Source organism: Maylandia zebra, linkage group LG7, assembly GCF_041146795.1.
Source record: "Maylandia zebra isolate NMK-2024a linkage group LG7, Mzebra_GT3a, whole genome shotgun sequence".
NCBI classification, from domain to species: domain Eukaryota; kingdom Metazoa; phylum Chordata; class Actinopteri; order Cichliformes; family Cichlidae; genus Maylandia; species Maylandia zebra.
In genome coordinates, this window is record NC_135173.1 from 31,835,073 (window position 1) to 31,862,972 (window position 27,900).

General features: G+C 40.0%; 1 protein-coding gene across 6 annotated transcripts in view; it reads right to left on the reverse strand.

Moving 5' to 3' along the window:
- Positions 1 to 1,747: 1,747 nt before the first annotated feature.
- pip5kl1 (phosphatidylinositol-4-phosphate 5-kinase-like 1) overlaps positions 1,748 to 27,900 on the reverse strand; it is a 56,866-nt gene continuing 30,713 nt past the window's right edge. For 5 of the 6 annotated variants that reach the window (XM_076886249.1, XM_004561888.5, XM_076886248.1 and 2 more), the window contains 8 exons: positions 26,712 to 26,762; positions 26,473 to 26,627; positions 16,932 to 17,056; positions 14,169 to 14,203; positions 14,020 to 14,075; positions 13,558 to 13,670; positions 13,215 to 13,377; positions 1,748 to 3,425 (listed from right to left, as the gene is read on the reverse strand). In XM_076886249.1, coding sequence (XP_076742364.1) covers positions 2,984 to 3,425; positions 13,215 to 13,377; positions 13,558 to 13,670; positions 14,020 to 14,075; positions 14,169 to 14,203; positions 16,932 to 17,056; positions 26,473 to 26,627; positions 26,712 to 26,762 — 1,140 coding nt within the window. In that variant the 3' untranslated portion in view covers positions 1,748 to 2,983. Of the gene's footprint in view, positions 3,426 to 13,214; positions 13,378 to 13,557; positions 13,671 to 14,019; positions 14,076 to 14,168; positions 14,204 to 16,931; positions 17,057 to 26,472; positions 26,628 to 26,711; positions 26,763 to 27,900 lie in introns of those variants that run through there. The other variant, XM_076886250.1, reaches the window with a different exon arrangement.

Consider the following 27,900-nt stretch of genomic DNA (forward strand, 5'->3'; position numbering starts at 1 on the left):
CATTTTAAACCCCTGAGTCTGTGACTGCTCTGTAACGCTACATGGTCAGAAACAGAAGCTGGTTTACTTTGGCAAAGATGCACAGAAAGAACGTAGCCAAAATAACTGTTTAGGTTTTTTTTTTTGTCAGTGACTTTGGTGAGAAGCATTTTGAAGTAAGGGTGGTGTTTCTCCACCTTTAATGAGGCATTGCACTGTTTACTTCAAACTCTCAATCATTTTGTCCCATGGTGCAGTTAGTTTGTGCAGATACCAACATGCTAATCAAACTTGGGTGTGGACTAAAACAACCACATTGAAAGCCTTCGGAGTAGGTGGTCTTGATCTGGTTACAGTTGAACTCCGGAACAGTTAATTTATGGTGCAATTGTGATCCAGTCAAGTTTCTTCTTCCTGTATTTATTTATTTTTTGCTCTTCCCCATCTACTCAGTGGGCACACTTTACTTCTTTCTGTGGGAAAGGAAATTATTGTTTTTTGTTTTGTATGTTTGCATTGGGTGAATTACTGCTGCCCATGTCTTCATTTTTATTTAATTTTATTTGCACACATTAAATCCTTCATGCATTTGTGAGATCTTTGTATTGTCAGAGAAAGAATCACGAATGTATTCAACATCACAACACTAAATGCAAACAGAGCCATACAAAGAGAATGTGCAGCCAAGAGAAGATTAAAAGCACAGAGCCCTAAATAGGTGTCAAGGTGATTACAAGGTGATTACATAAAATATTAATTTGCCTCATTTTTTTACTGCTTGCTGCACTTTCAATTAATTTAGCTGTTTAATAAACCCATCATCCATCCATTCGCTTACGCTTCTCCTTTTCAGGGTCGCGGGGGGCGCTGGAGCCTATCCCAGCTGTCATAGGGCGAGAGGCGGGGTACACCCTGGACAGGTCGCCAGTCTGTCGCAGGGCCAACACACAGACAGACAACCATTCGCGCTCACATTCACTCGCACAATCACACCGAATGGCAATTTGGATTTTCCAATTAACCTATCCCCACAAGGGTTTAATAAACCCATCTATTAAATTATTTAACTTTTTAAAAAAAATCTTTTTATTCCTTTTTTTCCTCCATCTATTTATTTTTAAGGCATTTTCACTTTGCTTTCAGTGCCAGAAACTTCCAGTCAGTTTATCAGATTCCTGTAGCACTTTTACTTCCACTTTATCAAACAATGGTTTGTTCAAGTCATTGGCATTGGTTGGAAACACCAGATTATTAACTGCAGTTAATTTAATGGATGTTAATAACAGCAGTGGTTTTCTGGAAGTTACACTAAGCTCTTTTGCTATTAGCTCTCTAACATCACCCTATGCTTTCATTTATTCGGGTGTCGTTGTTCCAAAATGGAAATTTGGATTCAGTTTACTCAAAGACGTCAGTACAGAGGTTTTCAAGGCACATGGGGAATGATTTTCGAGTGGACTTTGATTGCAGAGCAGCTTTGCCCTGCGTATTTGGGTTGGCCCTGCATAGGCGTAGCTGAGTTAGGAGAAAAAAAATGTTTTGCTGAGAAATGCAAGCACACTCATGAACAATATAATTTATAGAGAAAATTCAATTACCTGTTTTTAATTTGTTTCTCTCAAATGTTTTTTCAAATCTAAGGGTAAGATGACATGAACCTACATGGCTGTAGGTCTTTTTTCTTTTTAATATATTTTCATTCTTATTGACTTCTGTAATGTACAGGGTGAACCTACAGCCATGGACCTTCTGTTGTTCCCCCATCTACAGGGTGAACCATTTATATTATATATAATAAAATGGGAATGGTTGGTGATATTAAAGTCCTGTTTGTGGCACATTAGTATATGTGAGGGGGCAAACTCCTCAAGATGGGTGGTGACCATGGTGGCAATTTAGAAGGCGGCCCATTTTATTATATATAATATAAATGGCCCACCCTGTAGATGGGGAAAAACAGAAGGTCCATGGCTGTAGGTTCACCCTGTACATTACAGAAGTCAATAAGAATGAAAATATATTAAAAAGAAAAAAGATTGCAAGTCAGCTTTATTCCATGATGCTAGAACATGTATGTGATCTTGAGGAATGAGGCTCCCTGTGCTGCAAATATATTTGCTTCACAAACTCACTGGTTTGCAAAACACAAAACAAGTATTTATTTAACCCTTTAATGCACCCATGTATTTAAATTAGTCTTTCTGAGGTAGCATTAGCAGTAACAGAAGAAGAAGTGGATAGAAACAATAACAGCTGGATAGAGGACATCACAGTCTCTGTGTATTAAAGGCCTTACACCTGCATTACTTTTAAAACCCTCTGGTTGCAAAAAGAAGTATGAATGTATAGAAGAGAAATCAGAAAATAACCCTGTGTTGTTTTGGATTCACGACTTCTCTAATCACTTTCTTGATGTGTTTGTGGTCAGAGTCACTCAATTTAAGCCATTTTGAACACAACTTGGTGTTTAGTCTGTAAATTATGGTCCCACTCAGAGTCAAAATGTAGAATAAAGCAGCTTATGCGTTAGGGTGGGCCCAAGTACAGAGTTTTCGGCTCAGACTCATGGTCATAGCAAGCTAAGATACCCCAAACATTCAGCTTGAAGCGTCAAATCCAGAATATAATTCTAAAATTTGAACACAGTGGGCTGAAACGCATACTTGTCTTAAAACTATTTGGCAGGTTAAGGAAGTATAAAGAAGTAATCCAATCCAAAAAAATGTTCAAATAAATAATGAAATTCCTATTTGCGTACAGCCTGTTTCATTGCATTGTTTCGTAATCAGCCATCCATCCATTTTCTACAAAATCTAATTTATGTGTGTGCAAAAATCATTTTGGTATCTGCTAAAGGCTCAGAGGTGAGGCCCACATTTAATGTCTGAAGTTCTTATGATGAGAAGGTTTGAGAGGAAACGTGCTTTACGCCATGCGTTTGAACTTTGGTTATTTGGACTTGCAGGTGAGAAGTTGAAATGAGTTTCCACCTCTTGTTCAGGCTCTACTTGGTGTGGTCTTGCACCCACTGACACAGCCTGAGGCAGTAAGTCTGTGGACTGACGGTTGAGAAGGACCGACCGGGGTGCCTCAACCTCTTCCACAAATGCTCCAGCCTCTTCTTAAAACTGTAAACTGTGAAAATGTCAATGATGCCGACAAAGTAGCGCTGCTCGGGGCCATCAATGATGTGAAGAGGATTCTTTAAGTTTGGCAGCAAACGTCGGTTTTGGGCTTGGAAGTCTTGCAGCTCAGCCTCGGCGCTTGCTGGCCCAGCATCCTTTGCACATGTTCGAGGAGAGCTGCTCCTTGATGCAGCTTGAGAGTGTGGTGTCTTTAAGCCGCTGTCTGTTTCAGATAAGGATAGGGCAGGGTCCTCGTCCACGACTGCTCCGGGAACTGTGGCTGCATTCATATGGATTGGACTGGAGCCTGGATTCACAGACCTGAAAAGAAAAGCCATACAGATGAGAATGAGTCACTGAAACGGACATCCTAATTGACCCTTTTGTAATCCTTTCAGTCCGGTCTAGACAGATTACAACAGAGTTTAGGGAACCAAGTGAATCCAGACTGAATATACACATTGAATTCCCACGCCATTATACTCATGCATTAATTTCTGAACACCAGGTAACTGATGACTCATTTAGGGTTAAGCCTGGGGCTTGGGTTAGGTTACAGTCTACCATTTTTTATAATATTTATTCAAATTTGAAACAGTTAAAAAGAAAATATGTTAAGAGAATATATAGTCAAAAATCTGAAAGGTAATATCTTTTGGTTTCTGAGAAATGAGCCTAAATAAAAGCAACCCAGAGCAACCCTAAAATTCCACACTGGTTACTGCTGGCCTAATGGGTGTCAAGATGGTAAAGGCAAATATTTCATCCACCACTCCTATAGAAGAATGCACTAAGGCGTGTGGACATGGTTGAAACGACTGCTGGTTGAACATCAGAATGGAAAAAAGGGCTTATTAAATTGACTTGGAACTTGGTGTGGTTGGTGGTGCCAGACAGGATAGTCTGAGTCAGAAATCCTGATCTAATGGAATTTTCACACAAAATGGCAAGGTGCACAGAGAGACAGGGAACCGAATTAAATTTGAGCATGGTTTTTTTTTTTTGCCTGTCCCGTTTGGCTCTTTTGCCATCAGAATTATTGTCTAAAGGCAAAGAAAGATGCCCAACGGATTTACTTTACCAAACTGACCATCCCAGCCTTGCCGTAATGGTCCATTTGATTCACCTTTTATTGTTTATTTTATTTTCACTTGCTGAATACGGGAAAGACTTGACTGGGGGAAAGAAGGGGAGAAAGAAAGAGGGAAAGAAAAACAGCTGAGAAGAGGGACGGGGGAGAAGGGCAAAAAACAAAAACCAACAGAATGGGCAGAAAAAAAAATACATCTATCGATCACCTGGATCACCTGTTGAGAAAGAAAAAAGAAAACAAGCAGAAGAAAACGAGAGTAATAGAATAAACAACATCACAATGATATATGGGAATATGACAGTAAATACTAAATATTAAACATTATTGTGCAGCACATAAGATCAACAGAACACAGTGTGCTTTGAGGTAGGAACCAAAAAGGGTGCAGTTTGTGGGTGTGATCACCCGTGTGTACACCTGTGAGCATGGACGCGCTTGTTTTTTTAAAAGGTTCCTTCATGTAATGATCTGCTAGAGGGTGTGGGGGGGCCACAGCCCCGTCCTCCAGGGCATGAAGCAGGTATGGAGGAGATCAAAACTCCAGACATCCAGAGGCCCCCAGAACACAAGAGACCAAGGAAGACCAACAGAGGGGCAGCCGCGCCACTGTCCCAGAAAGAGCTGAGGAGAGTCCCAGATGAGGGCTCACTCAGTAGCCGCGGAGCAGAAGCCAGGGCGGGTTGCAGTGACGTGCCCGTGAGCTCCGACGGCAGCCAGCTGTGCCTGAGTGACCGAGCCCCAGGCCGAGAGGCCGGGGGCACCCCACCTCCAAAGTGGCCCAAGCGAGCCCCAGGCTCCAGGCCCTGATAAGCAGCCGCCAAGGAGTGAGCCGGTGTGTACCCGGACGCCCATCCCCAGACACAACGAACTGATGTCTGAGGGAGTCCGCCACCGGCAGGGGAAGTGGTGGGGGGAGATAGGCCTCCAAACCTTGGAGGGCCTGAGATGTCCCCAGAGAGGTGGCGTCTGATACCCAACCTGACATAAAGACACAGACATACAGGCACACACAGATACAAACATCCATTCCCACTCTCATGCTCTCATATGCACTTACTCCACACTCAACCAACGTGGAGACAGATATAAAGAGACGCTGTACACACGATCACACTCCCCAAGCGTACTCTACAAACCGGGTCTAGGTACCCTTGCCCCTGGAGGGGGGGACTGCACCCAGACCCAGGTAGTGTTACCCTTTTCCCTGCGGTGGGGAGAAGCAGACCACCCCGACTCCGCAGCAGCAGGGAGGCCCCACACTCCAGACCGCAGTCGGACGACCAAGTCCTCCTTCTAGCCCCCCCGCTTCAGCAGGCCGCAGAGAACGGGGGTGAGAGAAGACTCCAAACCTCCCTCCACCCGCTCATTGTAGTGTTGATGTATGTGTGTTCTAAAGTGCATTTAAAACCCAGGAGGGCATGGAGCTACCTGCCAGAGAGCAGCAGGTAAGCGCATAGCCCCTCCTGCTAGCCCTCAATGTCTACGTGTATTTAAAATTGAGAGGTGGGCATGGAGCTACCTGCCAGAGAGCAGCAGGTAAGCGCATAGCCCCTCCTGCTAGCCCTCAATGTCTACGTGTATTTAAAATTGAGAGGTGGGCAACGACGCCAGGGGTGAGGTGTACACCCTGATGATAATTTGGATTCCGTGTAGCGTGTCCACCCCCAAGATCCTATATGTATGTGTAATGAGAGTGTGAGTAATGTGAATGTCTGAGTTGTGGGATAAAATTGAGGCAGAGGCAGCCAGAAGGGGACAGAGGGGGGGGATGCCTCCTCTGCACGCTGGTGACACACCCCTACTCCAAGGCCCTGCATGTGTCGGTGGTTGTGGTGGAGCTGGGGTCAGCTCCCCCGCTGACCCCAGTAGGCACCCCCATACTCCGCGACCCGCCAGGGAAAGTGGGCCCAGGCCCATCCAGACTGGGGCCCAGTGCAGCAGCGATTTCTGGGATTTCTGATTAGATGAAAGGTTTTTAAGCAAATCTGAGACCAGAAGTTTTGGTCTAAGTTAACTGATAAATCCGCTTCCCATTTTGCCATAGGAAGTGATATTGATTCATCTGTTTTAGAAAGCATTCTGTATATTTTGGATAGTAATTTGGGGGTTTTAAGAGTAAGAAACTGAACCACACTTGGTGGTGTTTGTAGTTTATTATGGATTTAATTTGTTGATATTCTAAAAATCTTTTCTTGTTGATCCCATATTGTGTAACTAGTCTGTCAAATGAAATAAATTCTGTTCCTTCTAGTATATGTTCTACATATTTGATTCCTTTACCACTCCAATCTGAAAAGTTTATCATATTATTGTTTTGTAATATGTCAGGGTTATTCCAGATAGGTGTACGTTTGCATGGGATTAATGAAGACTCCGTTATTTTTAGAAACTCCCACCATGCTGTCAGAGAAGAGCCGATGTTGACGCTTTTGAAGCATTCATGTCGTTGGATGTTTGAGCTGATAAATGGTAGATCTGAAATCTCTAGATTATTGTAAAGTGCTTTTTCTACATCTAGCCAAGGTTCATCTAAGAAGGTATGTTTTAGCCATCCTGAGATAAACTGAAGCCTGTTGGCTAAGAAGTAGTGCTGAAAGTTAGGTAGTTCTAATCCTCCTTTATCCTTGGTCTTTTGTAGTGTTTTTAAGCTTATACGTGGGGGCATATTTTTCCAAAGGAATTTGGACATATATGAATCTAGAGATTTGAGCATGTTGGGAAAGAGTGAAAACACAAGCGAAAAATGTAAAATGAGCAGTAGCAGCTATGTTTTAATGATGTTAGAGACTCAAAGCTGAGCACAGAATTAATAAAATTAGGAGGTGGCTAAAGTGGCTTTTTATTTTTAGCCATTTTCCATTGTGGAGGACAAAAAGCTTCAAACGTCTCCAGGCCTTAAACCTCGTTTGTGTAAAAATAAGGCTTTTATGAAAACACTGAATGATAAATTGATTCCTTGAAAAGTTTTAAGTTCAGTACTGAATATTACATAAAACTAGAAACAGTTGCATTTCCTGCGAAAGTGTGAATGCCATGTAGTGGAATCTGCTAAACAGCTGAAGAAGCAGAATTATCTGCTGAACAGAGGTGTAGAAGCTGAAGTGCTTGCTGAAGATGGCTGTATTTGAAAGGGTATACTGCAGAGTGATAAGAAAGCAGTGTGCATGCAAGCAGGGAAGATGTGCGGCAACCCCCACAGGTAGGATTCGAAACTTCGCCACTGGGTCTCACAGCGGCTACTCATCCCAGTAAGCCAAACCAGTTCTACTCCCAAGCAACGATATGATGAGAGAAAAAATGTGCACTGTGCAGAAGAAGCTGAATTGTGCTGAAAAGAGGTGAAGAAGCAGAACTTTGTGCTCAAAAGCAGTGAAGAAACTGAAATTTGTGCTGAAAAGAGGTGAAAAAGCTGAATTTTCAGCAAAAAAGAGATGGAGAAACTGAAAATTCTGCTGAAAAGAGCAGAAGAGGCTTAGATTTGTGCTGAAAAGAGGTGGGAAAAGCTGAACTGTCTGCTGAAAAGAGGTGAACCTGTTGAACGTTCTGCTAAAAAGAGATGAGGATACTGAAAGTTCTGCTGAAAACAGGCCAAGAAGCTGAAACTTCTGCTGAAAAGAGGTAAAGAAGCAAAAGTTTCTTCTGAAAAGGTGTAAAGAAGCAGAACGTTGTGCTGAAAAGAGGTAAAGAAGCTGAGGGTTTTGCTGAAAACAGCTGAAGAATCTGGAATTTGTGCTGCAAAGGGGTGAAGAAGCTGAAATTTATGTTGAAAAGAGTTAAAAAGGTTGAACTGTTAACTGAAAAAATTGTTGCCATAAGCAGGATTTGAACCCGGGCCTCACGGCATTCACACAATAAACTATATACACAGTCTCTTTGAATGGCAGAGATGTAGAAATGTGTGCAATTAGCACATGGCTCAGTGTCTGAGTGTCTAAATGAGACACACAGTCGTGATTGTGCACTTGCAGCTATTTATATTTCAAAAACTGGACACTGGTGCCAATTTCAGAAACTGAAAAGAAAAAACTGAACGTAACCCTAGCTCTAACTTTAACTGCAAATGAGCTGCTAATGACCTGTTGGTTTTGATTTAACTTTAAGACATTTATGCATTCACAGTTTCTTTGGAAGCTATGCTAATTTCTGTTTTTATAGTTGAGGTCTTGACTAAAAGTTGGCTTTATCAAATCTTTTATATGGTGCTTTGTAGTCAGGGCTTAAACAGCTGCGGTAAAACACACCAAACCCTACCAGCTTTGGAAAAAATGTCAGGAGAGACTGATGACGGAGTTTCCAACAGATTTAGAAACTACTGTTGGGGCTGGTATGCAGAGATTACATACCTAATTAGTTACTAAAAATGCTTTTTAATATTGATTTGGGTTTAGGGTTGGGGCTGGTAAGGCATTTGGTTTACCACTCACATGGTAAACCAAAACGTCATGTTTCTAATGTATTTTAGGTAGAATGATTATATTTTTGATTGCTAAGTCACTAAAAAACATTTTATAAATGCAAACAAATCACCTGAAGAGCAGAGTCCACCACTGAGGACTTACAGACCACAGGTACATCAAAAACACAGAGGCCTCTGTAATCCTGTCACTTAACATACACTAAAGCTGACGTGCATTGCTGTGGAAATATAACTGCTTTTCAGTACTGTCGATTGCTGCTGTGGATTTCAGGCTACTTTCTCATTGCAGCTTTTAATTTTATCAGTGAGAGAATAAGAGTCATCACTTTAGTATAAGGACAGATGAAGCTGTGGGACACAACCACAAAGTAATTAACACATAAAACATCACAGAAAAGCATGAATCCTGGTAATGGTGTCAGCTATTAATGTCAGTTACGTTGCAAGGTCTACAAAGATTCACCACAGAAGTAGTGCAGAAACCCTTGTTGACAAGCACAGAGGTAAGGCATTTAGTGTAGGTGGTCACCTGATCATTAACAAGTTCCTGTCATTAGGTTTTGGGTCATCCACCACCTTTTAAAGATCATCTTCCCTTCATGAGGCAAAATCTTGCATGACATTCCAGACCCAGGGCCACTAATGGTCATTTCATATTTCTTCCATTACCGTATAATCGGATCAATACTCGTCACCTCGGCACCAAGCTTCTTGCTGATGGCCCTTTCCCCCCCCTTCCAGCCTTAAGCATGTCTACAGTCTTGTCCCTGACTCCCTTTGTCAGCTCTTTGGTCTTTATCACAGTGTTGGAGAGGTTGGAATGACAGGGGTGCTTTAGGAACATGACGAATTGAAATTTGGATGAGCCACTCAATGACATGCAAATCAATTTATAATGTTTATGTAATAGGTTTTTTTTTCTGGCTTTTTGGTATTTTTGATATCCTGTCTCTCTCCATTAAAATTAAAGTACCATAAAAGTTAGAATCTGTTAATTTCTTTCTAAGCGAGTAAAGTTATAAATTCAACCAGGAATTAAATCTAACTAACCCTTGTTTATTTTAATTACAAAAAGTTTAATTATTAGTTAGAATATTGGCTCTATATCATCATGCAAACATATGTTCAAGAGAAAAGCAACAAAGAGCTTAGAGGCATATCAGTCAGACTTTACAGGGCTAAATGAAGCAGGCTTTATAGCTTGGGGAAGAAGACCTCAGACACTGACCATGAAGGCCCATTTCTACTAATGGACATCAAAATATTTATTATAATTCTTATTAGGCACGCACATTGATTTGAGAAACCTAAATATACAAATAACAACCCTAATAAACCCAAATAAATGAAATACAGTGGGGCAAAAAAGTATTTAGTCAGCCACCGATTGTGCAAGTTCCCCCACCTAAAATGATGACAGAGGTCAGTAATTTGCACCAGAGGTACACTTCAACTGTGAGAGACAGAATGTGAAAAAAAAAATCCATGAATCCACATGGTAGGATTTGTAAAGAATTTATTCGTAAATCAGGGTGGAAAATAAGTATTTGGTCAATAACAAAAATACAACTCAGTACTTTGTAACATAACCTTTGTTGGCAATAACAGAGGTCAAACGTTTACTATAGGTCTTTACCAGGTTTGCACACACAGTAGCTGGTATTTTGGCCCATTCCTCCATGCAGATCTTCTCGAGAGCAGTGATGTTTTGGGGCTGTCGCCGAGCAACACGGACTTTCAACTCCTGCCACAGATTTTCTATGGGGTTGAGGTCTGGAGACTGGCTAGGCCACTCCAGGACTTTCAAATGCTTCTTACGGAGCCACTCTTTTGTTGCCCGGGCGGTGTGTTTTGGATCATTGTCATGTTGGAAGACCCAGCCTCGTTTCATCTTCAAAGTTCTCACTGATGGAAGGAGGTTTTGGCTCAAAATCTCACGATACATGGCCCCATTCATTCTGTCCTTAACACGGATCAGTCGTCCTGTCCCCTTGGCAGAAAAACAGCCCCATAGCATGATGTTTCCACCCCCATGCTTCACAGTAGGTATGGTGTTCTTGGGATGCAACTCAGTATTCTTCTTCCTCCAAACACGACGAGTTGAGTTTATACCAAAACGTTCTACTTTGGTTTCATCTGACCACATGACATTCTCCCAATCCTCTGCTGTATCATCCATGTGCTCTCTGGCAAACTTCAGACGGGCCTGGACATGCACTGGCTTCAGCAGCGGAACACGTCTGGCACTGCGGGATTTGATTCCCTGCTGTTGTAGTGTGTTACTGATGGTGACCTTTGTTACTTTGGTCCCAGCTCTCTCAGGTCATTCACCAGGTCCCCCCGTGTGGTTCTGGGATCTTTGCTCACCGTTCTCATGATCATTTTGACCCCACGGGATGAGATCTTGCGTGGAGCCCCAGATCGAGGGAGATTATCAGTGGTCTTGTATGTCTTCCATTTTCTGATGATTGCTCCCACAGTTGATTTTTTCACACCAAGCTGCTTGCCTATTGTAGATTCACTCTTCCCAGTCTGGTGCAGGTCTACAATACTTTTCCTGGTGTCCTTCGAAAGCTCTTTGGTCTTGGCCATGGCGGAGTTTGGAGTCTGACTGTTTGAGGCTGTGGACAGGTGTCTTTTATACAGATGATGAGTTCAAACAGGTGCCATTCATACAGGTAACGAGTGGGGGACAGAAAAGCTTCTTACAGAAGACGTTACAGGTCTGTGAGAGCCAGAGATTTTCCTTGTTTGAGGTGACCAAATACTTATTTTCCACCCTGATTTACGAATAAATGCTTTACAAATCCTACCATGTGAATTCATTGATTTGTTTTTCACATTCTGTCTCTCACAGTTGAAGTGTACCTCTGGTGCAAATTACTGACCTCTGTCATGATTTTAGGTGGGGGAACTTGCACAATCAGTGGCTGACTAAATACTTTTTTGCCCCACTGTATAACAGTTAGATACATATCAAGGGGTAGCTAAATAGTTTGCATGCAATTCAAATACAAAATATTCAGTGTAAATATTTGAGCTCCACATGCATTATATTATTCTGTGATTCAGGGCTTGTGCTTGAATTGAAGCCAGATATCAAGCATATCGTGGGCCAAAAACAAAAAGGCAACCATGACTCAGTGTCTGAATTTTATATTCGCCTGAAGCTGTGTCTACAGTCTGTAACTGAACAAAACCAGCAATGACTCAGTTTTCTTCTAATTTAAAGCAGAGTGAAAAAAAAAAAAAACTTAAGTGGAGGAATTCTGCAACAGGACCCTATGCAGGAAGCTTAGTCTGGGAGCCCAGCCCACTGCTCTGGATGTGAGTGAGTGATGAAGCAGCATGCGTCACACACTAATGGAAATTACAATTTCTGGCTTAGGACGAGGTGTCTGATGCTCCTGATGTTCCACTTTTATTTTAGGAATGAAAAAAAAAAACATTCGGCCAGCGAGTTGTTTCTGATTGTTTTCTCTTATTTTGTCTTTAGTGCTCCATCTGCTGAGTTAACCTTGTTAATACAACAGCTGGATTTTAAAACACGTTTGTGTTTGTGTTTTTGTGTTCGTGTTCATTTGGAGCTTTTGTTTCATACACCTTAAAGATCATAATGATGTCATGCTGTGCTTTCACTTTCTCCATGCTTGCATGTTGTCATGACTGCAGGTATTTGTTATTGTATGGATAAATCTGGTGTTAAGAGATTTATCTATATTTATTGTAATGTCAGCAAAGAAACAAACCAAACCCAGTCTGCTGGTGAGGCTCTCTGTACTTTCTGTGGTTGTTAGTTCAAAGAGCACTGGCTGAGACAGAAGTCTCAGGTTTCCTAAAACAGTGATGCAGTGCAATTCTCACAACGCGTTACCCAACATTTTAACAGCCATGTTTAAAAAATGTTTAATTTGCAACTCACATGGCAGAAATTCTGTGCATTTAGGCACGTAAACCTTTTGAAGATTAAACCAAGCATCAGGATAGGGAATTTGAATGAGGCAGTGCCATTAGTGCCAGACCGGCTGATCTGAGAGTTTCAGAAACTGCTTAGCTGCTGAGATTTTCCCGTACAACCATATCTAGAGTTTACAGAGAATAGTCTGAGAAGAGAGAGAAAATATCAAGTGCCAGGCAGTTCTCTGGATAAACATGTCCTGTTAATGAGGCTGACAAAAGAGAATTGCCAGACTGCTTTGACCTGATAGGAAGGCAACAAAAAAAAAAAAAAAAAAAAAACCCCAAATAAACAAAACAAAAAAAAAAACCCTCTCTGAACACACATGTTGAATCTTGAAGCAGATGCAGCAGCAGGAGAGCACACCAGGTTTCATGCTTGGATAGAAAAACGTTGCGTGGTTCGATGAAGTTTGGTTTCTGCTGTGACATTTGGATTGAAGCTGCAGCAACTGTGTGATGTGTGATGTCAATATGGACCAAAGTCTCAGAGGAATGTTTCTAACACCTTGTTGAATCATGAAGAATTGAAGCAGTTCATCACTTTTCAGTGTTTTAAAATTGCTGGAATCCTCCCAAAATTAATACGCAATCAGAACTCTCTAAATGCAACAAAAATGAAAATCAGGGTACTAAAACGTACTTTTTTGCTCTTACGATGAGCGTAGCAAAGGAGAGGCCCTGGTGGCGCTCGTCATGGTGTAGGGGCTGATGAGCCAGGAGAAGGCTGTAGTCCAACACGTTGAGCTGGCGAAGGAAGTGTGTGTCAATTTCCACCTGTCGCAGGAGCCAGGAACGCTGCTGGTCTAAACAATTAAACAACGCACAGCTCGAAAAACACAATACTGACACAAAAACTGGTATTTAATTGTTACTCCGGCACATGGACATGACATTTGCAGTGAGATACTGCAGTGACAGGCCTGGAAGAAGGTGCAATAATGCTACCTTTTGAACTTATACCCTGAATACATAAATGCTCTTACCCAGAGTGATGAACTGGCCCTCGAAGTTGAGGTCTTTGAGAACCACGATGATGTGGCTTCCCTCTGGTGCAGGCTCTGTCCAGCGACTCACCTCACAGCCCTTAATGTCATACCTGACAACACAAAAAAGGCATAACTGGATGTTTTCAAGGTTCTGCTAGAGGCTTGGACCATCGAAACGTGACCCAAAAGTTCCAGGAACAAGGTTCACCTGGTATAGGTGAACCCAATCCCTGGTACATAATGCATAGAAGGCACTACAAAGTAAATGTCTAAAAAGTGCAAGCGTGAAAAAAAAGTCACAAGAGAGTCACGGACAGCACCTGTCGCATCAGCATCCAAAGCCATGCAAGCATGTGCTAGTCTGTTTGTAAGAGATCGGAAGGTTTGCAGTTCCTGAGCAATAGTCAACTTCAACTTGTCGCATATGGATGCTTGTAAAGGACATCCTTCCAAGCTTACCTGGCATTGATGCGATCATCTGGATAAAACACACTTTGCATGACAATGAAGAACTTCTGGAACAGATAAATGGGAAAAAGTACTTTATAATCCTTTGTTTCACATTGTAATTCTCAACAGAACTGAACAGGCGTAAAATGTATCTGTACCTTTCGTCTTTGTGGGATTTGGATCCTGTGAACACCTAAAAACAAGCAACCAGTTACTTAATTGAGACATTTATTTTAAGTGGGATTTATTTTAAGTGGGATGTGGGATTTGCAACATAAAACCTCTTACTCTAAAACCTACTCTACGGTTTATTGCAAATGAGAACTCGCTGTCACCTGTTCAATTCAGTTTAATTCAGTTTTATTTATACAGCCCCAAATCACAATAAGGTGCTTTATTTTGTAAGGTAGACCCTACAATAATACATACAGAGAAAAACCCAACGATCATATGGATTATCCTTGCTCCCCTATGAGCAAGCAGTTTGGCGACAGTGGGAACGAAAAACATCTTTTTAACAGGAAGAAACCTCCAGCAGAACCAGGCTCAGGGAGGGGCGGCCATCTGTGGTGACCGGGTGGGGTGAGAGGAGGAAAGACATGCAGTGGAAGAGAGCCAGAGGTAACAGGAGATAAAGACAAAACCACCATGAGATGCAAATCACAACTCTAGGTAAAACAGAAAGAGAGTCCACCAGAAATACACGTACGATAACATCCAATACTTGTGATACTTAGACATACCAGGACAGTGGTGTAGCTTCCCTATGGAGGCTGAGGTTTATGATCCCTTGGTTCACCACCTTAGTCTGCCAATCCGAGGGCACTGTCCTTGTTTTCCATGTTTTGTGTTGGTGCATGGAATTGGTGACAAGTCGCATTCATCCGAGGGATTGTTCATAAAAATGTGTTTGTCATAATCTGTTCTTCAATTATTCACTGAAGTTCTGTACTGCAGTATTATTAAAGTTTAAGTTACTCATACAAGTAAAAAGAGCCAATGTTACACGAGTAATAACACATGGATTGTTCTTCTCATTCGCCTTTCAGGGCTCCATACATTTCCCCTCTGAGCGTTCAGTCTAGGTCGATCATTGAAGGCTGACATTTCTCTCAGTTTTGGTGTTTTCACTAGTTACAAAAATCGTTTTGGTTTTTTTTTAAGTTTCATTTTTAATCACTTTCTCTTTTATTTTGAAATTGCTTTCATTATTTTATTTTCCAGGCACTTCTTACTGGCTATGTTTGCATAGAAAAGTGCTTGATATTTAAAATTATGAACAAAGAGGTCCTACCCAAAAACGAAGTTCCTTTCATTTCTCATGAGATCCTAAAACAATAAGAAGCTAGCTGACCTCTTTTGTTAATACAAGTTAAAAGCAGCACAATAATGGAAACTAGTGGGCTCAACAGATGATAAATATCGTATTTATGAAGCCAATTAATCACAAACCTAAGATAAGATACAAATTTTTAACACGTGTGCAATCAGATACATGGACAAAAGAGGATAAAACTAATATTAGAAAAATCAGAAGAGGTCAAACACATGATACGCTGAAAGTGACAGCTACTGCAGACAAAGCAGCACAGTACGAGTGAAAGGAAAAGGATTCACAGGACTTTGTGTAAACTTTAAGAGCTTTGCTCCATAACACTGGAAAACAAACTTCTATAAACCTTTTTTTAACCAGAAAAGAAGGGCAGCAAAAATCACAGCTGTTTAAGCTGACAGTTCCAGTAATCACAATGTTCAGTAATAAAGTACTTTTCAAATTGAAGCTAACAGGGGAAAAATCAATAAAGTTGATTCTACTAATTCATAATTGTACTCATTTTCATTCACTACAGACAGACTTCACACCTTCTTACTGTCTGCACGCTGAAGGGATTTTATGCCCCTTGCAATACGCCACACCACTTTCTGTGGAGTTGCTGGGTTGGTTTTGGTTTTGTTCGTGCTGATCTGTTGTCTCAAACGTAATCTGCTCCAGAGCATGTTAGGCATGCATCAGCAGCAAGATAAGACGGGAACCAGTGATCAAAACCAGCCAAGTTTAAACCTGAAGTGACTTCCTACACACGTCTTCTGCATAGCACGGGCCTCTGCTTTTCACTCGCCCACTGTTTGGTGTATTTATAATAGGGAGCTAATTTCTGTTGCTTTTCACTCGCCCACTGTTTGGTGTATTTATTATAGGGAGCTAATTTCTGTTGTTTAATTGTTGCTGCAATTTCAACGAGGTAAAAATCAAACTGCAACAGAGAAAAATGTGTCATTGTGAAGGTAAAAGGCTTTCGGTGGAATTTCCCCTGCAGAGTTTGTTTAACATTGCACTGAAAAAAGGGATCATTCATCAGAAAGCTGTAGGTGTGCTGCAAGTGTTTTCTGCTCTGATAGGACTACCACAGAGATATTATGCCTGTGCCAAGATATACAAAGGACGAGTGCAGGGTAAATGTCATCCAAGATGGCATTTTATTATTTGTGTATCATGGCACAGGTGTGAAAGTGCTGTGGTAGGCCCCGGGGCAGGTTTATTTTTGACTAGTAAAGTGCTATATAAATACAGGCCATTTACCATTATTCTGTAGCAATTACACAAGAATATCCAGTAATGTCCCTGCCTACAATTAAACACATTCACTTACCGAAAATCGGGGGCAAGCCTTTTACCACAAACTTAGTCACTGCTCGGTGACATTCGTCTATCCTGGCCTAAAAGGAGACGCTACCGGTAGACTGCAGTGAGAACTGCCAGCATCTGAGCCAGCCAGACTCTGGACTCTTGGACTCTTAAAATGTGCCCACTATACTGTAACACTGTGAACAGAAGCATCCAGTCTAATGTGGAGGGTTGACCGGACCCTGGGGATTGTGAGTGATGTACAGAGATATTTCTCAGTCTGTGTGTGTGGTACCTAAAAACTTGACCAGCAGTGAATGTGGGTATTTCCTCAGGTGCTCCATGTAGATCTTCAGGTTGCCCAGAAGGAACTTAATTTCCCTTTTGTTCTGAGTCTTTAAGAAGAAGCGTTTATCATTCCTAAAAGTTGAAAAACACGGTGTCAGTATATCTCTCTCTTATCAGTGACCAGAGATGGGCAGTAACACATTACTTGTAACAGCACATAAAATAATTTTTTGTGTGTGTTTACCAGAGGTGTGGACTCGAGTCACATGACTTGGACTCGAGTCAGACTCGAGTCATTAATTTTATGACTTTAGACTTGACTTGAAAAAATGTTCTAAGACTTGTGACTTGACTTGGACTTTTACACCAATGACTTGGGACTTGAATTGGACTTGAACCGGTTTACTTGAAAAGACTTGATATTTTACCCCAAATATAAAATTTAACATGCATATTATATTGAGATTGAAAATGTGACGTCATTCACGGGTAGAACCGCAAAGGATTCTGGGAACTCGTGGCAAGCGGTACTAGCGCACGCAGGCTTTCAATTAAAATCAGTTATACAGCGATAAAAAGAAACACAAAAATGTCAAGAAGCCGCTGTATTATTAACTGCAATAGCCGGTCGCATGACAGCCACGGGAAGCCGACGGGTAAAGAGATCGGTTGTTATCGGATTACGTCGTTGAAGAGAAATTGTTCAAGCCATGTTTCCGAAGTAACAAAGACGACGGATGGCCTGGATTGCAGCCATTCAAAGACCAAATATAACGTCCCAGAACCCTCCAGCTCACAGGTTAGTCTGCTCCAAGCATTTACACGAAGGTCAGTGTTTTTTAGTACTTAATACGTCATTTTCATAACATAATTAGTGATATAGGTTACAAGCAAGTCTGGCGCTGAACAGAAATTGTCGCGCTATGCTCCTTTGTTTATTGTGCATAAATAGTGAATTGTCCTGACACAATATTGCGTTTCGCTTCTGTTATTATGGTACATTGACAAAAACATATACTTTTATTCACAGGATAAAACAGGTTTTTTGTATCACTAATTGCCCAGTACGATTACAGCATACAATATTGTTGTCACTGCTACATTTCTGTGATGGGTACCAGAAATTATTTCCACTACTAATTAATTACCGTTGAGCTCAAAGGTCCTATTAATAAACAGTTAAGGAATGTGTATTTATGACGACAATTTGTGAGACTGGTAAACTTATGATACGTACGATGGTCTTTCGTTCTACACGGTGCATTTCAAGGTCCTGCACCCATCTGTCGGTAAACTGTACCTGGGCTTGTTGCAGTGACCTGAAGTTACTAAACTTCATGAGTGTATGCACTCACTCCAAGAACCGTATGATTATAAATATGCATATAAATATGCTAAGATGAGATAGCTGACTTCATCTAACTAGCAAATCTTGTCCAGGCTACGTTGGTGATACAGTTTTTTTTAATGTGTATGATATTTTTGTCATGCGATTTTAAAGCTGGTCCTACAACCGCATCCAAGAATAACATGCAGCTTATCTCAGAACTGTCGGTGAAAATTATTCTTGGAGCTAGGTTTAATTGAGCTGCATTTTAAAGAGGTGCAATTTCACAATTTGTGTATATTTTCTAAGTTCACTATTTCGTCATGTGTTGAGAAAAACACAGATTTTAAAATTACATGGTCTAATATTTACATTTAGCATAACTGCAACATTATTTTTTCGTTTTTTTTTTTTTAAAGACTCGAAAGGACTTGAAATTCAAAGTTTCAGACTTGTGACTTGACTCGGACTTTTACACCAGTGACTTGAGACTCGACTCTGACTTGCCTGACATTACTTGAGACTTGACTTGAGACTTGAGGATAAAGACTTGAGACTTACTTGAGACTTGCAAAACAATGACTTGGTCCCACCTCTGGTGTTTACACTCACTCTTTCAAATAGATGCAAGTAAATCGCATTACAGTAACGCGTTACAAGTAACGCGTTACTGTAATGCGATGACTTTTTTCAAGTAACGAGTAAAGTAAGGGATTACTATGACAAAAACGGTAATTAGATTACCGTTACTTTCCCGCTGCGTTACTGCGTTACTAAAACTGTGATTTTTTTGCGAGAATGTCTCATGACAGTGACGTAGGCAAGTGCGGCGTTCGTGACAACAGTTGTGTGCAGATCAACAGTGGATAATATATCGAGTGCGGGAGAGAGTATGACCGTGCAGCGTTTAAAGCGTGGAAGTACTGACCTCACTTTAAGTTTGATTCCATAAAAAGTGACAAAAACATTACCGTCCAATGTGCGTGGGAAGAAAACTTCTTTTTACAGTGAAAAAAACCCTAAACTTCCAAGCAAGCACCGAGTGCGCAACGACGTAATGAGAAATTCACAGAGAAACTCGCGGATTCTTCCACTGACCGCCGCGGCACACCTGCACCAGGGTAAACCTCCGCCTACCGCACTCCTGCTTTACAGGTGAAAATAGAGCAACAGGACTGCTAGTCTTTGACTTTATTTATTGTGTGGATGCTTTAAGCACACATATTGAGTTCCTCTTGATACTTCCGTACACTTTTTGGCACTTAACTACTTCCACAATTTTCAGCCGATTTTCACTGTTCAAATTTTAAACTATTCTGCTACTTCTGCTAATGTGTGCTATGTCTTTTGGTATTTTTCACTATTATACTTTTTAAAATATTAAGCTTAATTTGTCCCATTGAAATGAATGGGAAACTTCTGCAATTCTGCTAAAATGTTCTTGTTTTTGAAACTTAACTACTTCCTCATATTTTCACGTAGAACAACCATTCAAACTTTAAATTGTTCTCAAATTATTGGGCTATTCAGGTATAAATCAGCTTTTTCAAATCTTTTACCGTTTTACTTTTATGCCTCTTAACGTTTTCAGTTGCAAAATTGTGATTTTTCACAAAATACATGCGTTGTTATGGTTGCTATTGCACTTGGCTTCCAGTGTGCCACTGAAGGTTTTGCAGTCTTCTCTTCATGTCCGAACAACTTCTTGCTACTTGCTCAATTTTCACTCAACTTCCACAAATTATACATCAAAACGTAGGTATTTTTGCTGGCTTTCCGAAAATGTCACTATCATTGTTGTGGGATTTATAGAATTTTGGCAAATCTCCTCAGACCAACACAAAGTCGCAAAACTCTCCATAGAAAGTCAATGGAGAGTTTGTTCAAAATCACCGCTTGATTTCTGTAATGAGAGGCATATTCGAATCGTCATATCTCCTTAATGAAGCAAAGTTAAGACATAAGGCTTGTCCCAGTATATCTTCAGACACTCCTGACGCTCACAATTCAAGAATTATTTTCTCACCTATTACCGTTCTGAAATGAGTTAGACTTGTTTGAGGGTAGGAAATTCGTCCTTCGCTCAGATTTCTTCAGATTTCAAACTCTGGAAATGAACCACTTATTTCTCTCGTCATATCTTTTTAATGAATTTCCACAGAGACCTGAAAATTTCCATGATTGTTCACCAAAGCCTGCTGTCTCTTACAGAGAAAGAATGATATTGATACTCCAAATAGATTTAGAGTTAGAAAGCGTTGTTTGAGGGCAAGTCAAGGCAGTTTTTGCTTTGCTCTGCTCAGTTATGGTGCATTAGAAGTCAAATATCTTTAATAATTCATATTTTAATGATAAATTGTCAACACTTTAAGATTCCCCCATCTCTTCTGAACAAAACGGTGTAAGAATGACCGTTCTAGCCCCTACGGTTAGGAAATTATGGTCATTTGTTTGAGGGGAGTCGTCATTATGAGAAATAGACTGCAAAAATCCTGTGTCTCTCTGTGCTGCGTGCAGCTGTTTTGCGGGAAAAAGTGCACAGGCTCTCTGATTGGTGGATTCAAATTCAGCAGCTTCCAGGCTGCTTGACTGAGCTAGAAACTTACTTCTCTCCCTCTGTGTGTGTGTGAGTGTGTGTGTGTGTGTGTGTGTGTGTGACAGAGAGGGAGAGAGAGAGAGAAAGAAAGTCTTTTAATGGGATGATCCCATTGTAAGATTCAAATTCAACATATTTAGACTGGTTGACTGAATTGGATCTTGTGTGTGTGTCTCTGTTATATTTTTTTTTGCCGATTTTTTTCATTTAACAAGCATATTTGAGGGACCCTCAGCATGTTCAGCATTTTTTCAGCTGTCCATTTTGCTTTTCCAATTTTTCTGTATAAGATATTACTATTGTGCTAAATCATACTATTTCTGCTATTTTATAAGATTTGTGCTAAATATAGTATTTCTGCCAAATATAGTCCATCCATCCATCCATTCGCTTCCGCTTATCCTTTTCAGGGTCGCGGGGGGTGCCGGAGCCCATCCCAGCTGCCATAGGGCGAAGGGCGGGGTACACCCTGGACAGGTCACCAGTCTGTCGCAGGGCCAACACACAGGGACAGACAACCATTCACACTCACATTCACTCTCACATTCACACCTAGTGGCAATTTGGATTATCCAATTAACCTATCCCCACAAGCTGCATGTCTTTGGACGGTGGGAGGACCCGGAGAGAACCCACGCAAACACGGGGAGAACATGCAAACTCCACACAGAAAGACCCCGGCCTGATGGTGGAATTGAACTCAGGACCTTCTTGCTGTGAGGCAACAGTGCTAACCACTGTGCCACCGTGCTGCCAAATATAGTATTTCTGAATAATTATAGTTTTTCTACCAAATCACAGTATAGTATTTTTGCTTTTTATAGGATTTTTATAGGATATTTATATTGCTTAATATAGTATTTCTGCTTTTTATAGTATTTGTGCTAAAACATAGTATTTCTACTAAATGTAGTATTTATGCTTAATCATACTATTTCTGCTTTTTATAAGATTTGTGCTTAATATAGTATATCTGCTAAATTTTAGTAATTCTGCTTTTTATAGTATTTGTGCTAAAATATAGTATTTCTACTAAATGTAGTATTTATGCTTAAGCATACTATTTCCATATATTACTGCCAGTTCCCCAGGCAGCCAATCCTCTGTGAGGCCTGAGACATTCAAATTTACATATCAGGGCCTCCACGGCTTCCCAGCCAGCCAATCATATATGTGGGCTGAGGCATTCAAATTTGCATATTGGGGCCTTCGTGGCTTCTAAACCAACCCGTCATCCATATCATATATCTCTAAAAATTCATATTTTAATGATAAATTGTCAACACTTGACGATTGCCCCATCTCTTCTGAACAAAACTGTGTAAAAATGACAGTTCTTGCCCCTACGGTTAGGAAATTATGGTCATTTGTTTGAGGGGAATCCTCACTATGAGAAATAGACTACAAAAATCCTGTCTCTGTGCTGCGTGTGTGCACCTGTTTTGGCGGGAAAAGTTTACAGCCTCTCTGATTGGTGGATTCAAATTTACCAGCTCCCAGGCTGCTTGACTGACCTAGAAACTTGCTTCTCTCCCTGTGTGTGTGTGTGTGTGTGTGTGTGAGAGACAGAGACAGAGAGAGAGAGAGAGAGAGAGAGAGAGAGAGAGAGAGAAAGACCCTCTTTAGGGCAGCATCTCATTGTTTGACTGGCATAGACCCTGTGTGTGTGTCTCTCTCTTTACATTTCTGTATTTATTTATTTGTATTTCTTTTTTTCCCCACAGTTGAACAATAATTAGTTTTGAGACAGCTTAACCATGTTCTGTTTTTTTCTCAGCTTGTCATTTTAGTTTTCCAGTATTTTCACTTAAGTTATAACTATTCTGCTCAATCATAGTATTTGTTCTAAATCATTGTTATTATGCTATATTGTAGTATTTCTGCTAAATCATACTATTTCTACTATATTATATTTTTCTTTCTAAATATAGCATTTCTGCTATATAATTGTATTTCTGCTATCTTATAATATTTGTGCTAAACCAGAGTATTTGTGCTGAATCATAGTATTTCTGCCAAATTATAGTATTTCTGCCAAATTATAGTATTTGTGCTAAAACATAGTATTAATTTAAAATTACAATATTCATAGTTCATCACAGTGTCTCTGGTAAAACACAGTATTTCTGCTATGTTGTACTATTTTTCTAAATCATAGTGTTTCTGTAATGTTTAAGTATTTTTGGCTAAATATATTCTTTCTGTTTTCTTATACTATTTCTCCTAAATTCTTGTATTTTTGAGAAGTTGTCATGTTTCTGGTAAGTTACAATATTTCTGCTAAGTTCTGCTATGCTATTGTATTTCTGCCAAGTATTATGTTTCCTCTAAGATATTGCAGTTCTGCTAAGTTATTACATTTTAGCAAAGTTCCTTTGCTTCTGCAAAGTTTTTACAATTTCTGCAACTTTTCAGCTTTTTCAGCTAGTTTTTGCATACAGCTTCAGCTTTAAAGCATCCACACTGCATTTTCGCAGGAAATGCAAATTTTTCTAGTTTTCTGCTGTGTTTTACTTGCATCTATTTGAAAGAGTGAGTGTAAACATACAAAAAAATTATTTTATGTGCTGGAATGTGCAGAAAATAAGTTTAAATATTAAACAATTTTCTTCCAGTCAGAGAATGTTGCATATAATTACATTTTTGCTTGATGCATGAAGTTAAAAGATTAAAACTAATAAAACAAGTTTTAAAAAGAGACTTTTCCATTTGATTACATTTTGTATGATGGATTATGCAGAAAAAGTAGAATTGGGCTGAAAGATCTATCACTTTATCACCTATTCAGGTTGTAAATCGTGTTTTTAAAAAGTAACTAAGTAACTAAGTAATTAATTACCTTTGAAAATAAGTAATCAGTAAAGTAACGGGATTACTTTTTTGGGGAAATAATCAGTAATTAGTTACTGATTACTTTTTTCAAGTAACTTGACCAACACTGTCAGTGACACACGTGGACTCAAAAAACACAATGTTTTTTTGAGTTGAGTTGAACATCTATCAGAATTTGAAAAGAATAAGAATTTTAACAATCTAATTCATCTAACTTTGCTTATATAATTTAAAATAATGAAATCCAAATACAAGTTATGAAGGTGATGCGAGAGTCTGTAACCAACAAGAACATTTACACTATTATTTACAGTATTATCATATTGTTAATATGATAATAATGGCTGTACATCTCTCTGGAAGCTCTTAAGACGAGCTGGAAAGCTTACCAGAGGGCAGTAAAGACCGCCAAAAACTCCTTTTTTTCTCACCTTATTGCTGTTAATTCACATAACCCTCGTGCTTTGTATAATACCATAAATTCTGTACTGAATACAGAGGATCATGTTCTTTTGCAGTCTTCTGAGGTTATGTGTAATAAGTTTCTTAATTTCTTTGTGGAGAAGGTTGCCGGTTTCAGACCCTCCACTTTATCTTCTGGTGACCCGGCTGTGGATGTTCCCTGTTCAAATTTGTGTATTGCTTTCCAACCAATTGTTCTACCTTAACTAGAGGAGGTTGTGTTAAATGCTAAACCGCGTGGTTCTCCGAATGATGTTGTTCATCCCCGTTTTCTCAAAAAGGTGTTTCCTACTGTTAGACCACATATTCTGAACATAATTAATACCAGCCTCTTGTCAGATCAAGTACCAAGCGAGTTTAAGCATGCAGTTATTCATCCCTTACTTAGGAAGCCAGGCTCAGATATTTCAGTTATGTCAAACTTCAGACCCATCTCTAAACTTCCTTTTCTGAGTAAGATCTTGGAAAAGATTGTTCACGCTCAGCTGATGGATTATCTAAATAACTCTCAAATGTTTGACATTTTTCTTTAAGCCATTTCACAACACAGAGACAGCTCTCATAAAGGTTATGAATGACACTCTGGTAGCGATGGACTGTGATAAACATGTAGTGCTTATATTACTGGATATGACTGCTGCATTCAACACAGTGGACCACAACCTGCTGATCTCTTAATTCCAGCATTGTGTGGGCATTTCTGGCTTGGCTGTCCTGTGAATAAAATCATATCTCTCAAACGGGAGCTTCTGTGTTAAGTTGGGCTCGTCATCGTCCTCTGTGGCCCCTCTGTTGTGGGGTGTACCACAGGGATCTATTCTTGGGCCATAACTGTTTTCGTTGTATCTCCTGCCACTGGGAGCGATCTTTCGAAAACACAAAGTCTCATTTCATCTATATGCTGATGATTGCCAGCTTTATTTTCCTTTCAGTCATTCTGATAGCTCCCCAATTAAATCAAATCAAATCAAATCAAATCACTTTTTATTGTCACATCACATGTGCAGGCACACTGGCACAGCACATGCGAGTGAAATTCTTGTGTGCGAGCCCCACAAGCAACAGAGATGTGCAAACACAACAACACAAACGAGCAAAATACAATTAGACTCTTGCTTGATTGCCTTAGTGATGTTAAGTCATGGATGGCTCTAAACCTTTTAAATTTTAATGAACGTAAAATGGAAGCAATTCTGTTCAGCCCGAATTGTACCTCTGATACCCCTGATGTCGACCTTACTGCTCTGGCCCCTCACCTGAAGAGCTCAATTACACGTGAATGGGTGGTGAAATCATCATTCTATCATCTCAGGCATCTGTTGAAGGTCAAACCTTTTCTTTCAAAGTGTGATTTGGAGACTGTTATCCATGCTGCCTGCAACTAGTACAGAATGCTGCAGCACGGATTTAAACTGGTAGAAGGACATTTGAGCACATTACTCTAGTTCTGGCCTCCCTGCACTGGCTTCCAATTGAATTTAGGATTCATTTTAAACTCCTTCTATTAGTTTTTAAATCCTTAAATGGTCTGGCATCTGCATATTTGTCTGATTTGCTGAAGCCCTATATCCCCACTCGTTTGCTCCGGTCAGCTGAGCAGCTGTTTCTCTCAGTCCCCAAATCACGGATGAAACTGAGGAGACCGAGCGTTCTCTATTGTGGCTCCAAAGCTTTGGAATAATCTTCCTCTTCACAAATGGCAATCGACATCAGTGCTGGTTTTTAAATCCAGATTTTTAAATCCTGGCCTTTGACTCAGTGGTTAACTGACTTGTATTTAATTATATTTTATTGTTATTACTATGTTTATTATTTTATCGTATTTATTATTCTTATTGTGTCTCTTATATTTCTGTTGTTCAGCACTTTGGTCAGCCTTGTGTGTTTTTAAAGTGCTATATAAATAAACTATGATGATGATTATGATACACAGCTACTCTTAGACCGCTGCTTATATACAGTTAGGTCCATAAATATTTGGACAGAGACATCACCACAGTGAATTTCAAACAGAACAACACCGATGCAGTTCAAATGCAGACTTTCAGCTTTCATACTTAAGCACTGAAACACTTATTTCCAAAAAGGTAAAAATGTGCGGAACTAAAGCATTTTTACTACAATTTCATAGACTCAAAAGTAATTGGAAAACTTAAATAACTGACTGATGAAAAGCATAATCAGTCCCCTTTAAGCAGCATTTACTTAACTGGGCACATCTGTGTGTAAAGTTTATTACTCGGGTTCATTATTGCAGGCCCCGCTAGATTTATCTGTCTTTATCAGACTTGTACATTTTGGCAGATGATCAGCCAATTTGTTGTAACTCACGTGAGGAAGAAGTCTGCTTTGCTCTTGGAGTTGCTGATGAACTGGAGGTAGCAATTTTCAGAGCAGAGTGACTGCTGATACTCCTGCTCAGTCATTCCTAAAGATCCACGCAGCGTGGCAAACACAGGCCCTGCAAACGTCTCCATTGTGAAGTCCTACACACAAACAGAAATCAAACAGGGAAGCCTTCTGCACAGTAATACATCTGAGAGCTGTCAGAGAAACACACAGGATCCTACCTTATGGATCTGAGTGACCTCCAACCTGAAATCTTCATCTGTCAGTTCATTCTAAAGCATAAAAAGAAACAAAAGCAAGTCACACAGAAAAACAGGACAACTGACAAAATAGACTTATTAAAAGTTATGTGTGTACAGCAGAGATGGGCACTGTAATCCGATTACTTTTTTCAAGTAACGAGTAAAGTAAGGGATTACTATTGTGAAAACAGTAATTAGATTACCGTTACTTTCCCGTAGGAACGCTGCGTTACTGCGTTACTAAAACTGTGAGTTTTTTGCGAGAATGTCTCATGACAGTGACCTAAGCAAGTGTGACGTTCGTGACAACAGCTGTGTGCAGATCAACAGTGGATAATATATCGAGTGCGGGAGAGAGTATGAGCGTGCAGCGTTTAAAGCGTGGAAGTACTGACCTTACTTTGAGTTTGATTCCATAAAAAGTGACAAAAACATTAGTGTCCGTTGTGCATGGGAAGAAAACTTCTTTTTACAGCGAAAAAACCCCTAAACTTCCAAGCAAGCACCGAGTGCGCTATGACATAGTGGGAAACTCACAGAGAAACTCGCGGATTCTTCCACTGACCGCTGCGGCACACCTGCACCAGGGTGAACCTCCGCCTACTGCACTCCTGCTTTACAGGTGAAAATAGAGCAACAGGACTGCTAGTCTTTGATTTTATTTATTTTCTGCTGTGTTTTACTTGCATCTATTTGAAAGAGTGAGTGTAAACACACAAAAAAATTATTTTATGTGCTGGAATGTGCAGAAAATAAGTTTAAATATTAAACAAATTTCTTCCAGTCAGAGAATGTTGCATATAATTAAATTTTTGCTTGATGCATAAAGTTAAAAGATTAAAACTAATAAAACAAGTTTTTAAAAGAGACTTTTCCATTTGATTACATTTTGTATGATGGATTATGCAGAAAAAGTAGAACTGGGCTAAAGATCTATCGCTTTATCACCTATTCAGGTTGTAAATCGTGTTTTTAAAAAGTAACTAAGTAACTAAGTAATTAATTACTTTTGAAAATAAGTAATCAGTAAAGTAACGGGATTACTTTTTGGGGGAAGTAATCAGTAATTAGTTACTGATTACTTTTTTCAAGTAACTTGACCAACACTGGTGTACAGTAGTAATGATTGTGTGTATTGTGTGGCAACTGTTAAAGATGGATAAAATAT